Source organism: Anser cygnoides, chromosome 9 (genome assembly GCF_040182565.1).
Source record: "Anser cygnoides isolate HZ-2024a breed goose chromosome 9, Taihu_goose_T2T_genome, whole genome shotgun sequence".
Taxonomy (NCBI): Eukaryota; Metazoa; Chordata; class Aves; order Anseriformes; family Anatidae; genus Anser; species Anser cygnoides.
Window position 1 is genome coordinate 12,840,226 of NC_089881.1, and position 27,969 is coordinate 12,868,194.

The 27,969-nt window shown below is 43.2% G+C and overlaps 1 protein-coding gene across 10 annotated transcripts in view; it reads left to right on the top strand.

Annotated features, from left to right (window-relative positions):
• The first annotated feature begins 6,325 nt into the window (after positions 1-6,325).
• Positions 6,326-27,969, top strand: part of KLHL24 (kelch like family member 24) — a 28,153-nt gene continuing 6,509 nt past the window's right edge. Inside the window, exons 1-8 of one of the 10 annotated variants that reach the window (XM_067002590.1) lie at positions 6,330-6,475; positions 14,433-14,546; positions 16,015-16,157; positions 18,082-19,069; positions 24,038-24,222; positions 25,219-25,337; positions 26,364-26,552; positions 26,988-27,176. In XM_067002590.1, coding sequence (XP_066858691.1) covers positions 18,150-19,069; positions 24,038-24,222; positions 25,219-25,337; positions 26,364-26,552; positions 26,988-27,176 — 1,602 coding nt within the window. In that variant the 5' untranslated portion in view covers positions 6,330-6,475; positions 14,433-14,546; positions 16,015-16,157; positions 18,082-18,149. Of the gene's footprint in view, positions 6,476-12,812; positions 12,977-13,559; positions 13,695-14,432; positions 14,547-16,014; positions 16,158-18,081; positions 19,070-24,037; positions 24,223-25,218; positions 25,338-26,363; positions 26,553-26,987; positions 27,177-27,969 lie in introns of those variants that run through there. The other 9 variants (XM_067002588.1, XM_048077171.2, XM_048077170.2 and 6 more) reach the window with 9 other exon arrangements.

Sequence of the window (27,969 nt, forward strand, 5' to 3'; positions counted from 1 at the left end):
GCAGTTTTTGTGTGTGGATGATCAAGAGGAAGGAAAGTGAGAAATCTCGCGCCAGCCTTACCCTATTTCCTTGTAATATGTTTTTCTTCATTTTGTGTAGTCAGTGCACAGCTTTGGCGTTTGTCTTTCCCAGCTGATGTAAATGTGTTCCTGCTGCCTTTTGTGCTAACTGCTGGTAATGAATGCTTCCTTTTTTAATCTAGTCCCATCTTCCCTCCAAATACTGATCCGGGAATACAATAAGGCAGTGAACAAGACCTCTGAGAAACAACAGGTGTGGTTTTGAAGTCACAATATTTTAACCCTGTCTTGGGTTAGGTTCTCTTTGTTTATCATCATGACTTTTGACCTTAGGGAATTCATCTTATCAGGCCTTTCTCTGCGGGTGAGAAACTTCATATTTTCTTTATCTGTTTAAGTGAAAGCTGAGATTCAGTAGCGATCACTTGATTCCAGTTGCCGAAGCTTTAAGCAAAGCATTAAAAGTTGCAAAAGTTGCAGTAAGATTGTGTTAGCTGTGAGTACTGGGAACGGAAACCTTGCAGTAAATAGGTCGGTCGATAGCTGTGGTATTGTCAGCATGCTGCTCTTTAACTGCACTGTGGAAAGGATCTTAGTTCTTTAAGCAAGTGTTGACTAGTACTAGCACTGATCACTATCTGCAGACTGTCTCCTGTGTGTTGCCAACCAAGTGATCTATTTTTAACCCTTAAAATTCTGTTGTTGTTGTTTTTTCTGCCAAGCACCTCCCCTCCTTCCTTTTTCTGTTTGTTTTTATAGGGCTGCCTGGTGTTTACAGAATCCCTTGCTCAGGGATTAATCTGTAAACGTAGGAGCTTGTTTCAGTATTTGGACAAGAACCAGGGCAGCACTGAGGTGAATGCTGTGTTTTTGCAAGTAGAAGAGAACACATCATCCGGGAGCTGCTTGCCCGAGCCATTCCATCACACAAGTCTGCAGCAGCAACATGTTATTTAATCCTGGGGCAAATCCAGGTTGTTACTTCTTGGTAGCAGCTTCCAAAAACATGCTTCTTTTTGGCCTTTAGAAACTTGTTCTGGCTGCACTCCTACTGTTTTCGTTAAATAATTACCTGCTAGCTAAAAGAACCACTTAATGTGGTAAGAGCCGAAGGCTTGTCTGTTCTTGAGGTGTTTGTTTATTGTCTTTGGTTTACACATATTGAATTGACCTGTGTTGATTCTATACCAGTTTGAGAAAACTGGTTGGAATTACTGGCTAGATAATGTATTCATGACTTCTTTCGCATAGTAAGTTTACAGAGCTACGTAACATCACAGATTACTGCTGGTATGTATGTGTCTGGGTTTTGTACATGTTTCACCAGCTATATGCAGAGACTACTTTGTATCCTGCGCTGATCTTCTTACCTTTGCATCCTCTGTTGCCCATTGATCATGCTTTTTGCTTAAATGTTGACCTGCAGCCAACACCAGACAGAATTCAGCTGTCTGCTGAAAGCAGCATCTCATCACTGTGGCATTTCAGTACTGTAAAGCTGGACTGTGCCAGGTGTATCTGCCTAGACTGGCCAGGAATCCTGGTTCCCATCCTGGAAAGTGAAAGATTCAGGGAGTCCCTGGGAAGAGGCATTTCTGTAAGGATCGACATGGGGCTATGATTAAAAAGAGAGACAGAAGAAGTCACATCTGGGACACTCACCACGAATGAACCAACAGCAAGGAGCTGAGACGCTCTTAAAGCAAAGGCAGAAACACAGAAGCAGCTTCCTGACAGTTCTTGCTATGTGTTTTGCTTCTCACAGTCCCTGTACAGAGACTTGATGAACTTAGCAAGCCTGAGAGGGACCAAGAGAAAAAAGGGCGCATGTAGCTGCCTCAATGCCACCCAGCAACATATTGGCAGCTGCACCTTCCGATCTTAGCATACTTCCTAGTTGTTGTGGGAGGGAGCATTCTTTCATCTGAGGTTGCCCATTGAAAGGTACCAGCCTCCAACATAAGCAGGAAACAACGGCAGAAGAGGAGTCTTGGGAAGTTGAAGTGTCCTATCTGAAGTCCCAGCATTGTAATCATTTCCACTGTGCTGCCCGATAAATACCGCCGAAAAAGCCTACAATGCACAGAACCCTTCTGGGGAGCACAGAGCCATTGGGAATACTGACTGCGTAATGCAGAGGTGGTTCCTGTGTGTGGAAGCAGAGATGAGGACTGCACACACGTCAGCGTTCATCTAACCAGGGCCTATTTTCCAGCACAGTGCAAAGTAAGATCGCCCAGGCCTGAGATAATCTTGTCAACCCTGGGAAGTTGCTCGATTCTTTGTTTGTATTTCTAGTACATTGGGATAATGTTCACTACCTTAAAATAATGTCCTTATTTTAGCTATGAGGAAATAAATGTGTTGTTTTTTTTTTTTTTGAATAGACATCCAGAATTTGTGGACCTAATTTTCTATAAACTGCAAGCTGGCATCTTTGCTTTGATCACAGTTGTACTCCCTCTTCTGCACCAGCATCACCTTCCATTTCAAAACCCACTCCTTGAGCCTTCTCATATCCCTGCCTCTGGGCATGTGCAGTTGTTCCAAGTTAGCAAACCGTCCTTGTATTTTATGTCATTGGGATGTTTCTGCAATAACCGCTGCCTCCATTTTTTGTTTTCCTAGGCACAGTGTGGAGGACAGGCATTGTGTTAAGGATGAGTGACACCAAACTGTGCTATCACCTTGCATGGAGGAGAGGTCCCAGTAGAGCCAAACAGTAAATGCCAGTTTATTTGGACTTACTACGCAAAGTCTGGTTGTTGTCGTAATCGTATTGTTCCCCTGTGTGTTATTGGCTATAGAGGTCCTTAACCCTCATGTATAGATGGGCCAGTAAAGCTTGAGAAATCTTTTATCCCCTTCTCACAGGCTTTTGAGGGAGTGGTAGAGGAAGACTACTATTAAATAAAGTGCTTATTCTGTTTGAAGAAGCTGAACTGCGGTCTGGGGGTGCAGTATGGTCACTCCCAAAGCTGCAGGCAGAACAAGCTGAGACATCATTTAACACCGTATTTTAAGACCTTACAGCCCAAGATGAGATGCACCTAGATGAAACTGGAAGGACTGGAGACTAGGAATGGGGCTGAAGGTAAGACTCATAAGAAATGCAGTAGGTATGTGCTATGGGAGCTGATGAGTGCTGTTGCCAGCCTTCCCCATTCACAACAGTCTTTTCCTTCTCCATGGAAGTAGGATATTCTTTCCTCAACACCTTATACTACTACAGGTGTTTAATGAGAACAGGAAAGCCCTTCATATTTTCACTCTCAAGATATTCAGTCTTTGAAACAGAAAAGCAGCAACTATTTCCATTCCCTGTTGTATGCAAACAGGGAAAGAAATGTGATTCTTCAAGTTAGTTTCTCACTAAAAGAGAGGAAAATATCCCATTTGCTCTTAACTTAGTCCTGAATTGCTCTTGAAAAGATTTTGCCAGCGTTACTCACAAAGAGGTTTTGTCATCAGCATCAAAATCCCTCCTGCTTTAGTTTATGTAAGTAACAAGATGCTTGGGTCACTTGTCTAATGCTGGCTGCTATGCCGCCCATTTGAATTTAAAAGCATCTTCTCTGTATTATTAGTTAATGGCCATTTATGCGCAAATAATTCTCCCTCTAAGTAAATTACACCTTTGCTCTCTGTAAGTGGTCACAAGGGACTGTACCCATTGTAGAAGTAGAGGCCTGTTGTGCTCAGTGATATTTCGATCTCCTGTTCCTTGGGCACTTCCATCTTCTGCTACAGACAGGCTCTGGTGTTCAGAGTGCCCAGGTAAGAAACACAGCCCTGGAAGGAAGAAATACTGCTATAGTTCAGGCACTTGTGTCACAGCTTGATAAAAACATGATCACAACAGTACCACGTGAAATGAAGGAAAGCTGTTCTGAATAGCAAGGGCTGGGAAATGCACGAAACTGCCACTGACAGTGAGTTACACGGAGGGCTGTGTTAACAGCTTGTGCTTGATGTCAATGAGGTAAGGACACCTGTTGGGCTGAAACTGCAGTTCTTGAGTCTATTCACAGAATATGTGAAGTGGCCTGGTGAAATGCTGACAGTGTGACCCCAGAGCATGGGAAATAAACCCAGTTTCAGATTTTATTGAAGTCTGAAGCAGTGCTGGCTTTATTTTTCATTAAAGCTTGTCGATCTCAGCCAGTTCTGTGCACACATACCTAAGCGATGAGTTCACACTGGACTGGAGTTCACACTAAGGAGTGAAGCTCCAGAGCTGTGACTGAATTTTGCTTTGGTTTTTGGACTGCCCGAAGCTTAGAAATGCTGGCCCCAGAATCAGTGTGGTCCTTACATTCTTCACAATGGATTTCTGCTAGTTTGTAACACAGAATTCTTCTTCAGGCTGTAAAAGCTCTCGACCTACTATTTGGGAAGATCTTAAGAGGAAAAGCCAGTGTGCTGGTCTGTGTGCTCTGTGGGCACTGAAGAGCAGCCTGCCCTGCCAGCCGCTGTGCTGCCTAGCCTCACGCGGCTTTGTTCCCCTCTCTGCAGGGCTAAAAGGATAGCTGACTGGAAACCCTCATGGACCCAAAGCAAAAAACAGTGTTCAAGTGAAGCCAGATCTAAACGTGATGAAGCCAAATGAGATTTTTTGCCACAGACAGTAACAGAGGAAGGGGGCAGGACACCTTACAAAAGGGAGCTGACATTTTGTGTGATACTCACAGCAGCTCACAGAATTCATTTCTTTTGACCCCTGTCCAAGGTGGTTCCCGCTGCTGGCTGATGAGGTGCCACTTACAAGTTTCTCTCATTATCCAAAAAATAAGGATGGTGTTGCCAACTATTACTACTGTTGGAACACAAGGGTTTTTCACTGGAAAACCAAAATTTGTGTAATTAATTCTTGGGTCTTATTTTCTGACATAATGAAGGGCAGAATCAGTCAGCTGCCTGGCAGCCACCTGGTGAAAGAAGCAGAAATTTACATATTTTCCGTAGATAAATATATAAATGTTGGTCAAAGTGCAATTTGACTTAGTGCAACTCCACATGTGCTGTCCTGTACAAAATCAGTGTATATATCTGTCTCATTTCCAGTTATTTTTTAACCCCAGATCTATTTTGTTTAGCTTACAGTTGCGGTTTACACTTTCAGCTTGATGGTGAGAAAAATGGTGAAGGCTTGATGAACTTGAACATTAGCTCAAAAATATCAATTACAGTGCTCAGCTAGTTCCGCATCGCTCTTATAGCAGCTGCAGTTTCATTTCAGCAAGTTTTAAAATACTGTTAGTTTTTTTATTATTATTATTTTATTCTTTTGCAATTTTTCATCAGGGTGTCTTAATTGTCTCTTTTGCAAGAAATCTCAACATCTGTTAAACTGGTCTTCAGGCAGTGTTATCAGACAGCTTTCAAGACAATTCAGCAGTAGTTCTGCAAAGGAGGGCTCTGTAGCCACCTCCTTCCTTCCCAGCTTCCAGCTACCTGCAGCCTGTGGGGGAATTGAGATGCCAGATTGCTGGCACAGTAACTGAGCCGACAGAAAAAATAGCAGCCTGAGCAGAGATTATCCTATAGAAATGCACAACCAGCTAATTATTACCAGTAGCAAAAAATTGTTACTGCATTTTACATAATGGAATTATGAATGATCTAAAGTTAGAAACAGTGCAGGTGAATTGTTAATATCCTTATGCAAATATAGATGCTGCACAAAGTACGGTGATCTAAAACACAAAAACCAGAAGTGCTGAAGAAGTTGTAGTATGTCCTGACAAGGAAAGGAAATTATCCGAGTATTGAACTGCCTGCATGCTGGATTGGAAAGTTCTACACTTAGCAGCCTGCACATTTGTCAGTTGTTTTTAGAGCCAGTGAGAGTGATCTGGGTTTAATCCAGATCGCGGTTTAATCCAGATCTGGGTTTAATCCAGGTCACTAGCCGCAGCTTTCTGTCTGGGAGTGCAGCACATTCCAGGCAGCACGGCCAGAGAAGAGCACTCCGATTTCTGGCCCCGTGCGGCACAAACCAGCAGTCCCCCCGTGCAAGGAGAGGTGTGGAGCAAGGTGTGCCTACGGGAGCTTGCAGGCTGCTGGCTGGCAGGGCCGACGTACCCTGCGAGTCTGTCGCGTGGCGGCTGCAGGCCTTGAGGGCTGGCAGGAGCTTGGGCCTCGAGAGACGCTACGAGAGCTATCTGGGGCTGTGCAACACGCCAGGGAAGCCGCCTGGAATGTAGGGCATTGGGACAGCTGCACGAGGCCAGGCCAGCCGCTCAGGAAGGCTGCAACGCTTTGGGTTTGGAAACCATGACAGATACTTGTGCTGGCTGCTGTCAGGGCCAGGAGGTGGAGCCCGGCCTGCCGGCTGCGTTAAGTGTCACCGAGCTTCAGGGAGGGAGCCGAGGTGTGCCTGGCTGCGCGTGGATTTTGGAGGTATGGCGTTGGAGAAAGAGGAGACCAAATCATCAGAGGCTTGAGAAAGCAGGTAACTTTTAAAAGTTTGTCACTTCTACTTTTAGAATTTTAACCTTAGAAATGCTACTTTTATTTTTCTGCCAATTGATACTGATTTTTTAAAAATGTAGTTTTCCCATTAAAAAGAAAATGGAGAATTTTCATTATGCATTTTCCATTTCCTTGATACCTGTCCCAGGGAAAGACAGAAGAGCTTCAGAATTTCATACTCTTGTCAGTGTGCTTCAGTGTGAGAAAAAAAAAAAAGATGGATATTAATAGGTTTATTTTAGGAAAAAATATATAAAAATAACATAAATATAACAAGTATCTAGAGAAATGAGACATGTATTTGCCTTTTTATTGCTTCCTGTCTACAGTAATGACCTGTTCCTTGTTTCACTTCTCCTCTCCTCTTAAAATTACAAAATACTGTCTCATACATAAAAATGTTAATAAAAAGGGCTAAGAAAACCTGCCATACTCTATGCAGTACTTTATATATTTCATTGTTCCTTCAAGATTCAGTACTGGATTGATGTATACTAGAAAAGTGTAATAGCTGCCTGTGGCATGAGAAAAGAATCTGTTTATTATCAGAAGCTCACCACCTGACCAATCTTATTTTTACAATCGTTTCTGTCTAATGATACTTCTTATGAATAGATGCGTAGGGAAGGCTTAGGATCAAAGAGTAAACCACAGATTTCACAACGTTTCCTTGGCAAAACAACATGTTGATTTGGCTACTGCACTGGAATCTGCAGACTTTCATTAAGGGTGTTTTTCCTGGGATTACATGGGCTACCCTCTTCTTTCTTGCCTTCCTAAGACAAACCTTTGTCCAGGACCAGAGATCAGCAGTTGCTGCTGGCTGGCTTAGCACTTTGAGCAGAGCTGAGCTGTCTTAGAGAAGCACACAGCTCTTTCCTTTAGAGCTATTTCAGGTCCGGGAGCAGTCCCATTTTAGGCCTCAGAGCAGGTCTCAAAACCTTGTTTACGGAGTTGGTGACCGGGGCATTGATCCGGGCTGGGATTTTGTGTGCCCTTCCAAAGCAGCTGCATCCACACAGCAGCTGTTTCCACATCGCTCCCTGTCCGCTCATGCCCAGGGCTGCCCCTGCTTTCAGACAAGGGATGCGGGCCACGCGGGCTGGGAACTCAGGCTGGTTAGTCCCACCAGTAATTTCTGGAGAATAGGGGGCTTTTTTCTGTGCTGCTCTGCTGGAGGCAGTAAGCCTGGGATTTAAGAACAAACTTGTCGGTTGTCCTTCTGGTATCTGTCTTTTGAGAGTCAAGTCCTGTCACTCATCTTGGAGAAACATTGCTTGGCATGGCAATGCTGTTAATGGAGAAAAAGGCAGCTGCACGTGAGGTAGAAAGGAGGGGCTGCGCCAGTCAGCATGACTGGCTGCAAGGAGAGGAGGGAAAAATCACGGAGCACCTGCAGAACTAACTCTTCCCGAATTAACTTTACCTTTTGAAGCCTTGTTAAGGACCAAAGTGAAGGGGTAGCAAAAACTGTAAGGTGGCAAAGGCCATCTGGAGGTTTGCCCGAGCATCACTACTGTGTGGACCTGCTCAGCACGCGGGGTGGCTGCTCCTGCAGCTGGCAGCTTGTGACCCGTGGCCACTGCTAGGTCCATGCTGACCAGTGGCTAAACAGGTATGGTCCTCACCCTCTTGCTGGAGGTGTACCAGAAGGATCTGGTGGCATGGATCTGCAAGCACTGGAGATGCTACCAACTGTTAGCTTTGCAAGTCTGAGATTCCCAAACTGGGGACAGAGTGGCACGCGCACATCAGTTCAAAGTCTTGTTTTCTTGAAACCTACCTTATATTATGCTTCACTGGCAGACAAAGCTTTTCACAGTCATTTGCACTGGAGAAAGGATTTATTTAACTTGAGAAATGCCTGAAGGTCTTATAGATGAAGAGGTGCAATGCTCCTGCCTATTAATTGGTCCCAGCATTGGCAGATGGTTTGAGGAGAGAGCTATTAAGTGTGGCTGAAGGGCAGAGTGGGAGCTGTGCAGCGCTCTGCCGCAGTGTGGCATAAAGGGAAGGCTTGTGGTGTAGGAATCAGTGAAAAAATACTATTGCCCTTAATGCAAACATGAAGGAGCTGTGGTTGGGCTTGTGGTTATGGGGCTGGGTGGGAACATTTTCTCTGCTGCTCAGGGAACTGTTTTTGCAGGTACCTCGGTCACTGTTGTGCTAGGTTAGTGACTGCGGGTGTCGGCTCTCTGCTTTCTGCAAGACCAGCTCCCTTCAAGTCTTCGCCTGTGTGGCTAATGAGAGCTCAAATAACTTTTGTTTCTTTGCCTCTTTGTTCTCCCTGAAGAGAAGATCCAGACAAACACCAGCAGATCCTGTCCCTGTCTCACTGGGTTAGGCACTGTTTTCATGTTCTCTTGGTATTGTAAGGACCATAAAAAGGAAATAGTTCTGTGTTTATAGCAGCGGTGATGCAACACTCGTTCTTCTCAGGTTTGGAATTCCACTCCCAGTCTTCTCCCATGCTTGGGAGATGGGAGATACTGTGTGGAAAAGTAGACACTTCCCCTCTGCATGGGAGGACTATTCCCATGGACCTTGTTTTGAGGCTCGTGCAGTGGCGAAAGGCTGCTGGGATGAGCAGGAAGAGCAGGATTTGCATGGGCTTGGAGGCTGGGCTGGCCAGCGAGGACTGGCATGCACAGGGGGATGCGCAGTGCTGATCGCAGGGCTGAATCGGTAAATGTGTCGCCGATGTTTTGCCAACTGGCTCTCGTCCTTCATTGTGGTACGTGCTGCCTGTAGGCCCTTCTCTGCTGCATTCAGGCTGGTGCTGAGCATGCAGGCGTTGGGACTGCGCCCCAGCCCCAGCCCCAAGTGCCGCATGTGGCCATGGAGGATGTCCCATTTTGCTCCTTGGGACACGGCCTGTGCTCATCCTGCCACTTTGGCAGAGGATGGCATTACCTGGTGCAGCTGCCATTTTAAACAGGTGATCGGAGGAGGAGAGGCTGACAGGGAGCGGTCTTCGAAGGTCTCCTTCCACCCTGAAACACAGGTACCTGCTGGTTATCCACAGCAGGCTAACGCAAGTCAGTGGGACCCACAGAACCCACAGAACTTTTGGCAGGATGATGGTGAAAGGCTATTCAAAGTTGAGGGAAAGAATTTAGCAAGATTTGTTGTATTCCCTGTACTTCTCTGAGAGGTCTTTTATCACAGGAAGAGACTTCGATGTACCCTTATCCTCCTCGAAATCCAGCCTCTCTTTCAATGCTATTTCCATACGCCTCTTCATTTTCACATACTGCAACTTAGTCAGCCCTTTTTCCTGGCATATTCAAAAAGTAAATTCCTCAACAGTTACTGAACTCACTCTTTTGCTCTTCCTCACAAATTGCTGTTAATGTCACCTTTCCTTTTGCTCAGTGCTGACTGTCTGTAATCTTGCTGAACGGCTGATGTTGCTACTTTTAGGTTTTGTGCCAGCTTGCGTCAGGATGTACAGTGATGTCGTCACTTCACACATCTTTCTTTTCAAAGCTTTCTGTCCCCTAAAACTACTAGCAACACGAGAAGCTATTCTTCCTGGAGCTGAGAGGTGTTTGCTTCGTTGTGTTGCACAGCTCTTCGTGACATTCCTGCCTTCGCTTAGTCAGGGTCAGTCATTAACCTGCCCGCGTTCTCTACCTTCAACTCTAATGTCTCTTTTCACTCTCTTCTTGCTCTGGTACAATCCCTGTGTTGCATTGAGGCTTTTCAGTGCTGCTCACTTACCAGGTTGTCTCTGTTGCTCTCTGTTCTCCCTGCTGAGCGATCAGTGCAAGGGGTTTGGTGTTCAGTTGTCACCTCACTGCATGTTCTCCTCCAGCTTCCTGCACTCAGCTCTCGGTTGCTGCGGCTCACCTTCATCTCCTCCTTCCTTCAGCTCAGGGCCCTTCCTTGGACTGTTTAGGGTAGGTGTCCATTAGCAGTCAATAGCTACTAAAAGAAATCATGGGTTGTCCTTGGGTTTTGTTTTCTGTGTGTACTAACTACCTGAAGACCATCGGGGTTTGCTTAATTTTAGAAAAGCCCGATAAGGAGTTAGGATGCTCCCCACAAAAGAGGAAAATTCTCAGGACCATACTGGCACAGGACTTCTTAAAATAGTTAACGTCTTCATCCGGAGGAATGCACTGACCCGTTTAGGTGGCGCACTGACTGCATTGTTGAAATGTGTGTGAAAAGTGCCTGACGGCGGTGGTATTCAAATACAACACCGCCAGAAAAACACATGAACAGCACTGGATGCGTGCCAGAATGTTCAAGTAGGCTTCTAATTTTAGTTTAGAGCTTTCCAATGGCCAGCTGTAGATACCTCAAAATCTCCAAAATCCCTGACCTCCTCTGAAAATATTGGCCTAAATGCTTTACAAGTAATTTACATTGTTAAAAAAGTATTAACAAAGCTTTATAGAAATGAGTAATCTTTAATAATTGGCTTCAGCTTCTCACGCAGCACACAACTGCTTATTTTGAGAGAAATGCTCAGCGCAGCTTGAAAAACAACAACCAATGCCCCTGCTAGCAGAGGAATGAAGACCAATAGGATGTCATAGCAACTCAGCTATGCCTAATTTCAGTGACGTTGGCTTTCAGAACTGGAAGTGCCTGGATGTGACTGCATGCATACATGTGCACATTATGAAACAATTGATTGCTCAATGAGTATTTTTAATTAATATTTTCATTTTAAATGCCCCATTTACCCTCTTCACACAAGGTATTTTTGCCACGTGCAGCTTTGATTGGAGTAAACACACTCCTTTCAGATAACTTCTTCAAGCCGACTCATTGATATCTTTTTTTTTCCTTCCCATGACTCATTCTTTAATCCCTCTGCTTTCTGAAGTGATCTGTACACAGTCGTAACAACCCCAGGAGTTAAAGAATCAGAGGACTGGGGCAGACAAAAGGATGTATCAGGTAAAAAGTTCTGTGTTAGGCAAAAATATTCTTCTTAGTCCATGTACTTTTTGGACCTAATGTCTTTGTAATAAGTAACACTTCAGGTTACTAATTTCTCTATCTTCAGTAGGTGAAATAAGTTATTGTAATGCAAATGTACTAAACAAGGTGAACTGTCTGTTGATTTTGTTTGCTGTTTATGTAGTTTGGGGTCGTTCTTGCAGCAAATGAAAAAATTGACTGAATTGTCTCACAATTAAATGTGCTAAGCAGTTCTGAGTTTTAGCGCAGCAGGAAAATGGTTGAAGGCTTCATTTTTTTTAAGATCTTAGTGAAAACGATTTACATGCCAGAATCGATTGACATCTTCAGTCTATTTTTAGAAACTTAGCTTCTTAATTAGGGATTTTAATTCTGCTTTGCAAAGCTGCAATTTGCCCAACTAGGGGGAAGAGCGGAGCTCAGGCAGCCTATGAAAATCTGAAGCTGGTTTGCTCCACTGCGGATCGACCTGGGAGACCCAAGCACGTTCTGCTCCTCCAGGTGATTTCTCCAGTGGAGGAGCTCTGTCAGGCACTGCAAAGAGCACAACACGGCATGCACTCCCGGTGGAGGGCGAAGGGAGGAACTGGCAGGGCTGGCCTGCGGTCGGAAGTCTGCAGGTTCACTGGAGGGTAAAGGTACATTTTGCTTGATACCCAGAATTTGGGAGAGCGAAGAAGGTGGCACCTAATAGATGTCACATTTCTTACTTTCCCTCAGCAAGAAGTGGCAATACGGAGAGGGCATCCTTCTAGGAAGCAAAACGCAAGCGTTACCTGCCTGCATCAGCTCCACTGGGTTGCATAAGGCTCATTTAGTGCCCGGTAACAAACTTAATTTAAGCATGCATGTCCCTGCCCTCGCCTTCTTACTCCGCGCTGCGGACTTGCGAGTTTGCTTATGCTAAAGGGCAGAGCAAAAATAAATTTCCATACTCCCAGGCATGTTCCATCAGCCTGTGCTGGAGCGCGGGCCGCTGTCCAAATAGTTTGGCTATGAAGTGAGTTTGGGCTGCGGGACAGGCTCCGACCTGCCCTTGAAATGGCATGACGATGACACCGGGGTCCTGCTTTTCTGCTTGCGGCCCCCAGCCACAGCCGCACCGCTCGGGCCGCCCTCACACGACCCCGGCCGTTGTGCGGTGGGCCGGGAGGAGGGCAGCACGGCCACTGGGGAACGTAAAATACAGGTCGGGCACGGCTGGGGCTCGGGCAAAGATCCTCCTCGGCACTGGTTGTGTACGAGGGGTGCCAGGGGGGCCCGGGGGGCCAGCCCAGGGCCTGCGGGGCGGCTGGGGCCGTGCCGGGCCGGGCCGTGACCCCCCACGGGACTACAGCTCCCAGGGCCGCCGGCGGATCACGTGGTGCCGCCCGCCGGTCACGTGCCCCGCCAGCCCCTTTGTTTTGAGCGGCGCTGGCAGCGCGACCGGCAGCGGCGGGGAGAGGCCCGCACCGCTCCGCACCGAGCGCCCGGGTCCGAGCCTCACGGCGGCAGCGGCAGCACCGCGGGGCACAGCGCGGCCCGGCCCGGCCCCTGCTCGGCTGTGAGTGCGGGGCGGGGGGCGGTTGGCAGCGCCGGACTCCCGGTCGCTGAGGGGCGGCCACCGGGCGCAGCGCTACGCCGAGGTGGGGGCCGAGGGCGGCGCGGCGCGGCCCGGCCCGGCCCGGCCCAGCCTGTTAGACGCGGGGTGGCGGCGCCACGGCTTCACGGCGGCGGAGGGGCCGGCGGGAGAGCCGGTGCCGGGCCGTGCCGGATGCCGTGTGTGTGTGGGGGGATGTCCTGGCCCCCGCGCGGGGTGGGCGGCGAGGCCCGGCCGGCGGAGCGCGGGGCCGGGCGGTCCCGGTGCCCCCCGGTGCCCGCGGCCGTTCCGCCGCTGCCGCCTCCCCGAGCCCCCCGGACGGCGGGGGGCGGGGGGAGAGTCCCCGCGGGCGCTGATTGGGCGGGCGGGCGGGGGGAGGCGGGGCCGCGGCGCGGGGCTGGCCGCGGATTGGTCGGGGCGCGGGGGGGCCGTCGCTAGGGCGGCCTGGGGTGAAGGTGAGCTGGAGGGCGCGCGTGCGCGCGGCGGTTGTGGGCGAGGGGAGCGGGCGGCGGCGCCGCGCATGCGCACGGGGGTTGGGGGAGCCGCCATTTTGTGCTCGGGTCGGCGCCGCCCGTGACGGGAGCGGGGCCGGCGGCGGCTCCGTGCCGTGGTGCTGGCGGCGTGCCCCTTTTTTACCCCTTTCATTTACCAAAGAGTTACCTAAAATCTGCACATGCTAAAGGTGTTCTTACTTTGTTGCCTTTTTTTTTTTTGCATGTGCGTGTGGCTTTTTTGGACTTAATTAATCATAGTCTCATGTCCAAATCAGTTCCTGTTTTTGCTTGATGATTTTTGAGGACACAGACTTTTTATGTGTCATGACCTTGTTTATTTCTGAATGTTGGCATTCAGAATATTTTTTACCCATAGTAGTGACTTATATTTTAGTAGAAGACTTGAGTGTCATCCAAACACTAAATTTCTCCTGCAAAACAATAAATAATGATAATGAGTCCCTTAAAACCAGTATCTTTCTTCATATATATCACAGAGAAGTAAAAAAAAATGCTGTGTTTGCTGGAGGAAAAGCTTATTTTTTTTTCTGTCTTTTTTTTCTTTAAGAACTTTGAGAACATGTTGTGGGTTTAGCTAGCTTGTCGCAGTAGATAACAGAGTTATTGACTGATGTCTGTGGTATCCGTACATCTGCGATAAAGCACACTTGCGGGTTGTGTTGTTTGAAGTTATTAGCCAGAGCTGCACTAGAGTTACTGGGATTCAGGATGGAGAGGGGAGAAAACTTTGTTTTCTGACTTTGTTTGCATTACCTCAGCAGAGCTGTTAAAAACATGCCAGGTAGCAGCAGGTGTGATGCTTCGTGCCTGAGCTGCTGCAGGGCAGTGCTGGGGCCCGGGGACGGTCTTCGCCCTTCCCGAGGGCAGCCGCACATGTCCAGCACCTCCTTTTTCTCCCTGAACAGATGGTCACACGTCCTGCCATGCCACACAAGTGCCAGCGTTGACCTGAGGGAGCAGCGGGTGCCGGTACTGGGTGGAAGCCACCTCCCTTGGCAGCAGCAGAGGCTCAGCTTCAGGTACTCTGAAACTGCACCCTTAGGGTGAGCTTTGAGGGTGCGCTCAGGCACGCCTGCTGACAAGCTGTTGGTGAGCAGCCTCACCTCTGGGCAGGCCGCACGTTTCTCCTGTTTCTCTCCGTCAGTTCTGCTTGTGAGCCGAACTGGCTCTGCGATAAAAAGCAAAACAAAATCAGCCAGTACGTGGTTAGCTGTTGACAGAGCTGTGGAGGAAAGGGGAGGGATAAAAAACATGGGGGTGTTGCTGCAGAGGCAGGGTGAGTTCAGAGTAACAAAGTAATTTGTACAGGAACAGTTTACTGATACAAGGTGTCAGGGCAAGCATTCTGTGTACCTGATTTACTGACCTCTGAATGACAGCTATCCTCGGGTTATTTCTGAGGAACCTCTTCTGTAGACAAGCCCACAAACAATGTAGACCTTAAGGAAATAGAGGAACTTGATCTTCAGTAAACCCAGCTTAGTCTAGAGATGTGTGTGCAGGTAATATTCATGTAAGAGCCATGTCCGTATTGTTAAAGCATTTTTAAAACCTGTTGATGTAAGTGTAGTTATTTTTCCCTTTCCATTTCTTTTGAATAAATAGCATCTTTGATTTGTTTAAGCTCCTTTCTTGGTGCCCTTTACTCAGACAAGCAGTCCAAGGCGTTCTGTGTTTTTTTTATATATCTCATAATAATTCCCAATAGCTGCCTTTAGGGATTATTTTTCTGCTTTGTCTAAACTTATTGTAGAGATCTCAGTGTGAAAGTCGCCCAAAAAATGCTTTATAATGCAGAGTCTGCAGGCATGTGTAGTTACCTTTGTACACACTGAAGATGCAGCCAGGTATATTTTCTTGCAAGTTTTTCCCCCCTTTGTGTGCTAGACAGCTCAGCATCAGGCACAGATTCCCCTCTGCTCTGCCAGCTATGAGACTGAAAGATGGGGCAGGCAGCTGGAAGTAGTGGCATTTTAAGACTGCCAGAGCAAGATTTGCAAGAAGACTGAACTGTAGGCATGTCTGATGGAGCTGAACATGTGGTAGTGTTATTGATAGTCTTACATAATTACTTAAAGCAAACCTACAGAAGTAATTGACTAGGTAGAAATCGAATCCTTGTATATTCAAAAACAGTCCTTTTTGCAGTGGAGTTTAATTATTTTTCCATTCTGGTCTCTTATCTGTGATGATGTGGTATTTATCCCCAGCTTAGTTTTTGCACCATGGATTTTTCAGTCTCCCATCTCTTTAATCCATTACGGCATTTAAAAACAAACAAAAAAAAAACAGAACCACCATCGTTTGCTGACCAATTTTTTCTTATTTCAAGTTCCCAGCATAAAGATGATGTTGCTTCTTCCAGTGAGCAGTCTTCACCCAGAGGCTTTATTTCCATTTGTTAGTGATTGCGTTATATGGTTCTTTTAAGACTTTAACTGCTCACATAATGAGATTGAGTTTTGAACACCTTTTTTTCCCTCGCAGTTTTTTGCCCTCTCATGCAATATGCCAGTGTCCTGTTTCTGATTCCAGGCTAGCTTTGCTTTGGAAAAGCTCCATTAACTTCAGTGAAATTCTGGCTTAAAAGTGTGACACCGGAATCAAGCCTTTAGTGTTTGTTTTCATAGGTACGTTTCCCTTTTCTACTTCTGATGCTTTGTTTCTGCCCGCTTTCTCACTCTGAGTAGCGTAGAGTTAATTGCAGATTGAGCCCCGTGTAAGGGTTAGGGTGTTAACAACAGAGCTGTTGAGAGGGTGGCTGCAGCAGTGGTGGTTGTTGTTCTTGGTTTTTATGTGGCCTGCGTCATTACGGGGTAGAACAGTTGTGAAATATCTTGGATAGAGTATCTGTTGCAGATCAGGCTGTGGAATTATGCCTTGTTAACTGATTGCCTCAGAGAGATTTTACTAGATATGCTCATCACAACAGTGTTTTTCAGACAGTGAAGTGACACTTGATCTTGTTTTAATTCAAGTTAAAGGAAGTATTTTGTAGGATAAATGAGCCGTACCGAGAATCTGCCTTGTAAATATGTGTGAGAAATTCTTTATGGAAAATGAGAAGTCAGAAACGTCTTTTCTCAACGAGTAGATGCATAGCGCATATTCTTGGTCTTTATAAAGACGGTATCTTTTAAAGGGGCTGTGTTTATTTAAAAGAAGGTTTTTCTTAAGGAACAATGCCTTTTTTTTGGTATTCTATATTAAGCGATGATGCAGCCAGATTCGGATTGGGTAATTGCAGCTCTAAAGACACTGGCATGTCAGGAAATAAAAACTGAGTTAGGTGCTAACGTTTACTGGCTGTAAGTGGGGAATGAGGGAAACTGAACGTAATCTCTTGGATTATTTAGGGAATAAAAATTTCCATACGTTTTAAAATAATTCAGTATATGTCTTTCTAGACCTGAAAGTAAGTGCTTTTGGAGTGGCATCTTTGTCAGCCCCATGTGGGCATTCTACCCAGCTTCTTGCTGCCTCAATATATTTTGGTGGGCAGTCATCGAGTTCATTTTAAAGTTCAGGAGCGGAAAAGAGCCCTCTTGCTGCTAGATTTGTTGATCATGTTACGTCTAATATGCAGTATCTGCAAAATCAGCTGCATTTTCTTTACTTGAGAACTTTAGATTTGGCATTTACTAACATAGTATTTTTGCAGCTTCAGCGCTCTGATAGTACTACTGTGTGTTTATGTGCTGGGGGGAGGCTGTACACTATGTACTTGAAACTGGAAAGTGAGCAGAAATGTTGCTAGTAATTTTTTGCTAGTAGTACTTTGGAAAACAGAAAATCTGCCTTTACTCAGTAAATTGCCCTTGGTCCCAAGTTTCAGTATTTTTTATGCAAGTAAATTTAATCCTTTCTCCATTCTGTTTTGCACATTAGTGGTTTACACTCATAATTGATTGAATCTTATCAGTGAACTAACTTCTAGGTGCAGGGAAAAAAAAGTAAAAACAGTTCTTACAGTCCAAGCTGTTCATTGAGATAACTGAAGGTTGTTAAACAGTAGTACTATAAAGCTGTATTACGATCAACATAAATCACTCCTTTATTTTCATTATTATCTCAACTGATTTTTTATATTGCAAATTTCATTTTTTTTTTTTTTTTTCACCCTTTGATAGTGTTAAATGGAGGCTCCAGCTGAAATGAGGATTACACTGAAAAAATGAGAAAAGCCAAGCTCTGGATCTTTATCCAGGAAAGCCTGTGGTTTCTGTCAGTAAAGTGATTTGCCAAAGCTGAGGCCTCACTTTATTTATCTTGAACACTAAGGCAGTGCCTGGGGTGCTGGTACAGACAGAATTTGTCATCAATAATGCCTGTGCATAATATATGTATACTACATAGAGTATGGTTTGTATTTAACACATAACAGATGATGCTGCATTGCCCTGCACAAGGTCATTTGCCCAGTAATACTGTCACCTCTAGAAAAGGTCAAAACTTGTGCCAATTATTAGAGTGACCAAACAAGTGTTTTGTCTAATTATTGTGATGAAATGAAGAATATACCAAACTGAATACTGAAGTGTTTTAATTTTTCAGACCATAGCACTGCAAAGGAGAAACTCAGACAACTTTTCTCAATGACTCTATAGCCAACTAATGTAACAATGGTACTAATATTGGGACGCAGACTGAATAGAGAGGATAGTGGGATACGAGATTCCCCTGCAACCAAGCGGAAAGTTTTTGAAATGGACCCAAAATCGTTGTCAGGCCCTGAGTTTTTTGACTTCTCCTCGGGATCATCACATGCTGAAAGCATTCTCCAGATCTTCAATGAATTCCGAGACAGCCGGTTGTTCACAGATGTCATTATCTGTGTGGAAGGACGGGAGTTTCCCTGCCATCGAGCGGTTCTCTCAGCCTGCAGCAGCTACTTCAGAGCTATGTTTTGCAATGATCATAGAGAAAGCAGAGAGATGTTGGTGGAGATCAATGGCATTTTAGCTGAAGCTATGGATTGCTTTTTACAGTATGTGTACACTGGCAAGGTGAAAATCACCACAGAGAATGTGCAGTATCTCTTTGAAACATCAAGCCTCTTTCAGATTAGTGTTTTACGTGATGCCTGTGCCAAGTTCCTGGAGGAGCAGCTGGATCCCTGTAACTGCCTGGGAATCCAGCGCTTTGCAGATACGCACTCGCTCAAGACACTGTTCACCAAGTGCAGGAATTTTGCGCTGCAGACTTTTGAAGATGTGTCCCAGCATGAAGAGTTCCTCGAGCTGGGGAAAGATGAGCTTATTGATTACATTTGCAGTGATGAACTGGTGATCACTAAGGAAGAGATGGTGTTTGAAGCTGTCATGCGCTGGGTGTACCGGGCAGTTGAGTTGCGAAGACCAGTGTTGCATGAGCTTCTGACACATGTCAGGCTCCCACTGCTACACCCAAACTACTTTGTTCAGACTGTGGAGGTGGACCAGCTGATTCAGAATTCCCCTGAGTGCTATCAGCTGCTGCATGAAGCCAGGCGGTACCATATCCTTGGAAATGAGATGATGTCTCCCAGGACTAGGCCACGCAGGTGAGGAAATAATTTTTTTGACTTCTTCCTGTAATAGGAGGACACGGTTTGATGTACAGATGTTTGGTATACACTCCCAGAACAAAAATATTTTTCAGACAATTTTATTTTCTGTTCTGGAGCACTACAGTTACACCTGTGTACTTCCCCACAACACATGAAGCCCACACATGTCTACAAAATAGAAATAAAGGAGTTTTTTTGCATAGATCGTTCCGTTGCTATGGAGTAAATGACCACTCGGGTAAGTTAAGCTATTTGACCTTGTAAGTAAAATATTTTCTGAACGTTAATGTTTGCTGGATGTGATCTTTAGTTATTTCATACAGTGGTAGCATCTTGAAAACAGCTTACTATGCTGTAGCAAGTAAACAATTCCATTTCCCAGCCTTCTTTCTTTTTATAACAGTTAAGTAAGTGCACGGTGTGCTATAAAGGATATGGATGAGGATACGTATACAGAACATGTTGCATCGCAGAATGCTTTACGAATGGAGTAGTATTAAAAAATTGCAGTAGACAACAGAACAAGAGGTTCTTAACTATAAAGAAACTGTATCTTTCATTTTTAAAGAATTACAAAACAGTTCATGAAATACTTCATACTTATTCCATGACATTTGAATAATCCAGTATTACTGTGTGTCACAAAAATGCAAATGGTGACTGAATTTGCAAGAGGAAGACCATACCTGGCATTTATGCTCAGTGGTGGTGATGATCCTCCCCCTGCCCCAAAGAGAACTTTCCCAGTAAAAGCTTTACCTCTACGTGGTAGTTGACGTGACAGTTTAACTCCAGCTGATTTAAATTGCAGTTTTAACCTCATGTGCTGTACTGAGGTGATGCAATATTCTAGTCTAGACAAACAGTTAGGTTGTGTTAGGAGTTACTCCTCTTTGTTTATTCTTATTCTTAGTCATACGTGGTTGCTGTGCAGTGACTGTGCAGGAAACCTTAATTTTTTTGGCATGTGTTATAGGCCTTCCTATAGGGGAAAAAAACATCTGGAAACCAGTTGTCCCATTAGTGGCTTTCCAGTCGTGAATCCTGCTGTGAGAGAAGTAATTCCTCTTGAACTCCTTGCAGCCCTGCTGTCTGGCTTTCAAAGCTGTACAGTGCCATGGAGGGTCTGGAGGCTTTTGGTTTACTGCAGGTTGGAAACCGGTGAATACGAGTTTCAGAAGCCTTCCCTGAGCTTGGTCCTGACAGGGGGGGGAGGTGTGGTGATCTGAGAGCTTAGACCAAAGACCTTGTTTTGTGAATTGGAGAGGGGGCTGCATCTTGTGGTGTTTGTAAGTTTATTATTCACTTTGATAAACAACAAAGCACCTTTGCTTAGACACAAAACCTTTCTCTCACCATAGCATTCCCATTTGTAAATTAAATTCCTTGTCTAATACAGGTGATTTTGGGATGGGTGTCTGTGTTTTCACTGCTGGACTTAATAAGCCATGCTGAATTTGAGTAGGCAGGAATGAGAGAAGTAATTTACAAAGAGAAACTGGCCGGCCTCCCAGCAGGATTTTTTCCCCCTTTTCTATATTACATTCATGAAATAGTTCTTTGTCGTTTGTTTCTGTTGTCTATTTGTTTCGGTTGCCTATAGCAAAAAGAGATCCTGTTGTAAAACAGTTACCAGGTCCCCTTTTGCTGATGTTCTCATCACACCTTTTCTGGGTGTTTCTTGGGGTTTTAGGGAGGAGAGGACACTGGGAAGGTTTTTTCTTTCTTGACTTCCTCTAAATACTTTTTTAATATATGAACCCTTTCTAAAACAAAACTGTGCAGGATCAGAAGCTTCCAAACCAATGTTTTTACTGAAACTTACAGAAATTGTGATTCCTTGTATGGGTATATATGCAATTATGGATAAAGTGGGTTCTACACATTTCTTTTTAGGAGAACAGTGTAGACTGCATTTTTGGTTAACTCTTTCTTTTTTTTTAAGCTACTAAAGAGTTAACCTGAGGTAAACAGAAGTTTAAAACATGGGGTAACCTGCTCACTCTTTTAATGTTGTATGCCACTAGGCATTGTTGACAAACACACAAGGTCTTTCTGAAGTTCTTTTCAGTTACATTCCTGCAATGACAGTGACATCTTGAGGTTGTCTCACTCCTTTCAAGTCTCTCTTGTGCAGCGCAGCCAGCAGGGTACAGCAAATCTCCAAGCCAAGGTGAAGCAGTGAGCAACAGTGATTTTCCATATACAAAACAAAACAGGCTCTTATTCTGCATGGCTCAAATTATCTTCAGATTTTCATATACCCTTGAGTTCTTTAATCAAACAGCTCCTTTAAAGATGTCTGATGGCATGAATGTTCACTTTAACAGGTTAGGTGTTACTACATTTATACATCTTAACACATTCTTTTTGGCTGCTTTTAGAAAAGTTTTAATGTAATTCCTTATTTTTTTCTCCAAGGAGGTGACTTTATTTCACTTTACATTTGTCATCCCATTTGCTACACAAGTGAATTAACAGGAGAAAATGTAGTAACTTAAAAACCTTGTAACTTACCTCCTGAGCTTAAAATGTTTTTGAATGGAATCTCTTTGAATTACTGAAGGTTCTTTAGTCCAGCTAACACACTGATGGTTAGCATTGTCATCTAGGCTAAAAGTCTGCATACAGCTCAGGACCCCCTCGGAAACCTCTTTTTGTGATGTCCTGGATTATGATATTCTGTTATCTGTCTTCCACTCTTCCATTATTTGGCCTCTAATTAACCACAGGGTCTCTTCTGGAATCTCTTAAGTGCCTGTTTTAGCTCACCTCTGGTACTCTGCTCTCACTGTTACCTTTGAGTGCTACAAGGAGGGCTTCTTGTACTGCTGGCTGAGATCATGTCTTCTCTGGGAATGACAGCTTCTAATCTCCATTCATATATACCATTAGTTCTTTTCTGGAATTAGATGTTGCATGTATGTTCTTTGTGTGTATTCCCCCCCACACTCTTTTTAATTGATGCGTCCTCTGTCATCTACTAGAAGGGTTTTGAACTAACTTTAAAACCTCTACAGCACAAGACTCCTTCAAGAAGTAACAGAGAAAAAATTTACTTCTTAACTGAAGTAATTATATGGCTATGTAGGTAATAAAAATTTGAGGAAACACTACTTTTCCTGTGGATTTAAAATATTCTACTGAACTAATAGTTCCTTTAAATAGTAAAACTCTCATTGCAATTCATAAAGAGCCCTATCCAATCAAAGTTTTTCATTTAATTTTAAATAAAGATTGCCAGTCCAGCACAGTAAGCTTTTCATTAAGGCAAAGCCTTGGTTCTAGTCTAAAAAGTAATCAACGAACAAACATTTTCTGTATGTGCAGTTAGTTGATATGTTTGGGCTTGCCTCTAGGCAAATTATGAGACAAATATCTTGCTCTTGAGAAAGCTCTTTTCTTTTTCTGGGTAATACTTTGCTGGCACAGAAAGTTCCCCTCTCTTACTCTTTGAGAGATTCTTTTCAGAGTCGTTCCTCTTAAAAACAGTAACAGTAAATACATAGAAACCAGGAACCTGTGTCACTTCAAAGCTGAGCAGCTGAAGAGTGTTTCTTCTGACTAGTTCAGGTGCGTAAGTGTGCTTCCTCTGTTACAGATCTTCACTATGTAATCTTATAGTGCATTTTCATTTATTATTGTCTTTATGTAAAATATTTGGAGAAGGAAGTTAAACGTAACTTATGATGTGTGGTGATAAGAGCTAGTTTTGTTCTTGATGCTTCAAAATGGGGGAAATGTCATCAGGTTTTATAAACTAGTATGTGTATAAGTTCACATATTAGGAAATTTGGATACGGATCATAAGACTTATCTCAAATACAATCAAAGGGCAATTTTTTGAGAGGACTGCAGTCCTCAGCAACGATACAAATGAGTTCTCTATTCATTTGGAGATCAAAGTTAAAAGAAAGCACAGGACAACAATAAGGCTTACTAAAAATCAAGTCAGTGTTGCATTGTTATACTTGGTTAGTAGACAACGGCCCTTGAAATAACTATCAGTGCAGAACTCTTTTTAAAAAACCCTGAAAAGAGTGGATTTTGAGAAATGCTAGTAAGTTATAGGTTTTAACAATTAAATTGAGTAATAATTTGATTTGTATGTGGAAGATGACTGGTACATTCAAATGTGGATTAAAATACAATGAGTTTCTATTACCGTGAACATGGAATAGGTATAATGCAGAAGGATCAGGCTAGTAGGAGAAAAAGAGCACGAAACAATTTTAAAAGCTTATTTGTATATACTGCAGACTGTCTAATGCTAAACTTTTCACCAAGTTCTAGTGCTCATTTTAGGGGTGAATTTTTGTTTTATCATTCCTTAATGTCTCAGTCTGTCACTATGCTTTTTATATTGGTGGTGCCTTTTTTTAAACTGCAATGTTTCTAGGATTTTTTTCTCTCCTCTTTATTTTGGTGACTCTGCCTTCAGTTTTCTTCCTTCTCCAGGAAATAACCTAAACATTTTAGAGGTGTTTTAAATTGTGTAATACTTGAACAATGTGAAGTGCTATTAATTTCATAACATTTGATGGGAACGGGGACTGGTTTCAGTGTGAAGAATAGATAATTACAGTTTTGCAACAGGTTACTCACCTAATTGTCTAAGACCTCGAACATTTTTCTGATATCTCTATGCACCTATTAGACTATGGGCTTTCTGTATTTTTAATTTTTGAGATTTTTTTTTTACTAGACTACTGTGCAGTGTGACTCCATGTATGCAAAAAAAAAAAAGGTCTGTGTGGTAACATCTCATATAATGAGACAAGAGGAAGCAATGAAAACCTGTCACTGATTTTGGTGGGGGGTGGAGGTTAGAGGAGAGGGATGGTATAGGAGCAAATAGTAAGCTTTCTGGTTATTACTTTTTAAGCAGTTTTTGTAGACAGTGCTGTTTGGCTTTCATGTTCTAATAAATAACATCTTAGTTTTCTGTTTTCACTTTTTTAGATCAACTGGTTATTCAGAGGTGATAGTTGTCGTTGGAGGCTGTGAACGAGTTGGAGGGTTTAACCTGCCGTATACAGAGTGCTATGATCCTGTAACAGGAGAGTGGAAGTCACTGGCTAAACTTCCAGAGTTTACCAAGTCTGAGTATGCAGTGTGTGCTCTGCGGAATGATATTCTTGTTTCAGGTGAATAATTCTTTTGACTTCTGGCACCTGAGTTGAGGATATATTCATGCCAGCCTTTTATGGCAAAATGGGCAATGTGTTTTAGGACACCTCTCATTCAGCCTTTTAGGAAGGGTAGATATTATGGTACAGCTGCTAATTTAGATAGTAAGTACCATATGTTAGTTTAAGCAAAGAATCTGTCTCACTTTGTCATTTGAGCAAAACTTAAATGAAGAAGGTGGATGCATGGATCAAATAGAGGGTAACAGCTAAGAATGTGTCATAAGGCACAAACCCTTAAGATAACTGTTTTGAATGTCTCATCCAGGTAGTGATACTGAAGGAAATCTGGGCAAAAAGCCATTAGATTATTTCTTGAGATTGGAATGCATTTTAGTGTGATATCAGCATGTTATGGTTCACAGAAGTAAAATCATAGTATCATTCAGGTTGGAAAAGACCTCTAGAGCATTGAGTCCAGCCTTTAACCTAGTACTGACAAGTCCACCACTAAACCATGCTATTAAGTTCTACATCTACATGTTTCTTGAAGACCTCCAGGGATGGTGACCAACCACTTCCCTGGGCAGCTTATTCCAGCGCTGCACAACCCTTTCAGTAAAGAAATTTCTCCTAATATCTGACCTAAACCTCCCCTGGTGCAACTTAAGGCCATTTCCCCTCAGCTTATCGCTTGGTGCTTGGGAGAAGAGCTCAATCCCCACCTCACTACAACTTCCTTTAAGGTAATTGTAAAATACAGTAAGATCTCCCCTGAGCCACCTTTTCTCCAAGCTAAACAACCCCAGCTCCTTCAGCCACTCCTCATAAAATAAGTTAATGTATCTTTTTATTTTTTAAAATCCACTGAAACTGAATTTTCCAATCAAGTACAAAGATCTTTATCACTGAAACAGGATATAATTTCATTACACACTATGGAGGGGCATGTTGGGAGTTGACCTTTCTCATTCAAGCATGAATTTATTCAGACTGACATATTTGTTCTTAAAGGTGGAAGAATCAATAGTCGGGATGTTTGGATTTATAACTCTCAGCTTAACATTTGGATCAGAGTTGCCTCCTTAAATAAAGGCAGATGGCGTCATAAAATGGCTGTGCTTCTTGGTAAAGTAAGAGAAGTATATTTATAATTTCTTTAGCTGTGATATTCTATGTGTATAAGAAAATAGTGGCGAAAACACACATGTACATATTTAGTTTTACTTTGTTGCACTCCCTATCAAATCATTTCATATTTTCAAATAAAATAATGTTTAAAATAACTGTACTCTTGATCAGTCAGATACTATCCATGGATATGAAAATCATGTTACTAGTCAACGGTTCTTCTGTGATCTTTTCATTGAACTGTCTGATCTCCAAGAAACAGCTTCTTTGCAGGCAAAGATGTGTCAGGATTTGTCCATTTCAAAAGTGCTTTCAAAGTTTAATAGTTTGTGTAGTTATTTAAAGCAGTACTACTTTCTGTTATCCATTTCTATGCTCTTTTATTTACTATTTTATATTAAATATATTTCTATGAGAAGATAGAAATTTTTGCTGTATTTTAAAGGCATATATGCCTTAACATAAAAGCAACTGAATCCATTAATTAAACTTAGGGAAAGTGTGTGTGTTGCCCCTTGGAGTAGTTTTTTTAGAAATGGATCAAGTGGAGGAAAGAAGGTAGACACAAATGATAATGAACTCTGCTTCTTAAGTATGAGAGAAGTAACAGGAAAGAAAGCAGGTTTCTGAACTGAGAAGGAATATTTTTGTAAGCAAGGGAGGTGGGGAAGAAAGAGAAAAGCAAAGATATGTGCAGGTGGACTTTTGCTGTTGCTGAATGTAGTCTTTAACAAGTGAAATGCAGAGAAATGCCTTCTCTTACAAGTGCCATTCAAATAGGAAGCTTCTGTGTTTTATTATAATGCTACGCTTTAGATGTCTGTTTGCAGTATTCTTCCACATGTGACTGAACAGAAACTCTCCTGGGAGTTCTTAACTATTATAAGGAATATGGCCTACAAATAATTTTTTTATAATAGTACCCCTTCACAAATCTAACAAATCAGGATTTCTGCAGCATTAAATTAATTGAATATTTAAATGTAATAACTAATCTAGAAATGATGATACTTTTCACCACTGCGTAGGTATATGTTGTTGGAGGATATGATGGGCAAAACCGCCTCAGCAGCGTGGAGTGTTACGATTCATTTTCCAATCGATGGACGGAGGTGGCTCCCCTTAAAGAAGCTGTGAGCTCTCCAGCAGTCACCAGCTGCGTTGGCAAACTGTTTGTGATCGGGGGTGGTCCTGATGACAACACGTGCTCTGACAAGGTTGGTTAACTGGGGTTGTATCTTCTATCCACGGTAAAGGGAAATGCTGGTTTAAAAATACATCATGCTGAGATCTGTTTTAATCAGTTTGAGTGGAGGATGGGATTACAGTACAAAAATATGTAGTAGAAAACATTAGCTAGTATGCTGTTACTTGGTCTCATTAGTGTGCTATTACTTGGTCTCTGTCGTGGGTACTGTCACTGGCTTCACGCATTAAGTGAGCTGTGTGAATGCTTAAATCAAAGTGTTGGGAAAATGGTGTTAAATATAGTGCATATAAAGACGTTATTGATATATGGACCTGAATTGAATTAATACTGACTTCATTCTCTTGGTGAGTTATTGATTCTCTGCCCTTGTTATAATCTCTGTGGGTCTGCCATGTTATAATTTCAATTAGACTTCTAATACCATGTGCCTGTTTGTTTTCAGGTTCAATCTTACGATCCTGATACTAATTCTTGGTTGCTCCGTGCAACTATCCCTATTGCGAAAAGGTGCATTACAGCTGTGTCTTTAAACAATCTGATCTATGTTGCTGGTGGCCTTACCAAGGCAATATACTGCTATGATCCGGTTGAGGACTACTGGATACATGTACAGAATACATTCAGCAGACAGGTAATAAACACTGAAAGGGTGTAGACGCCTGAAAGGTATTTTTTTTTTTTTACGTGAATATATTGACAGGAAATGAGTAGAGACTTGTTTAGCCCTGGCAAAATTGCATCTCTGATTCTACTTCATCTATGTAATCCAAAACCTCACAGAAGAGTTTCTAAACCAGTAGTATTTCATCTGAGTGTCAATTAGCCAGCCCAATCTTTGTTTGAGAGCAGTTACTGTTGGATGACAGTATAACGGTATGATGGATAACATTTAAGTGTCTAGAAACTGGTCTCTGTCAAGCTCTATTACATGTTGGTTTTTTAAATTTAGATTGAAAATAGTAATTTCCTTTTAGTTGATTAAAGCCTTTCAATGCAACAAAAAGCATTGAAGGATGTGTTTACAGTGGGGAAAAAATACTATTTAGCATGAAGTATCTGACTTAAGCAGTGAGAGCTGTATCACTTCAATTTATGGAATGCTTAGCAGCGCTTAAAAAAGAAAAGTGTCCCTTCAGTAGTACAGTGTGTGTGTGTGTTGATTTGACTTTTCCCTGTGTTCTTTAATATCTGCCAAACACCTCCTCTGCTGTTCCTACCTTGACAAAGATGTTTTTTTTTCTTTCCCTCTCTTCTTTATATTTTCTGCCCAGTTCTCTGTTTTACTATTCTTCCATGCCTGGTTTTAAGGAAAAAATAAAACTCTTAACTTTTTGTCTCAAATAAGACATAGTGTTGTCACTTCTTATTCATTCTTTCTTAGTCATGTTTTTATCCTGTCCCCTGTTCACATCCCTCTTTATCTG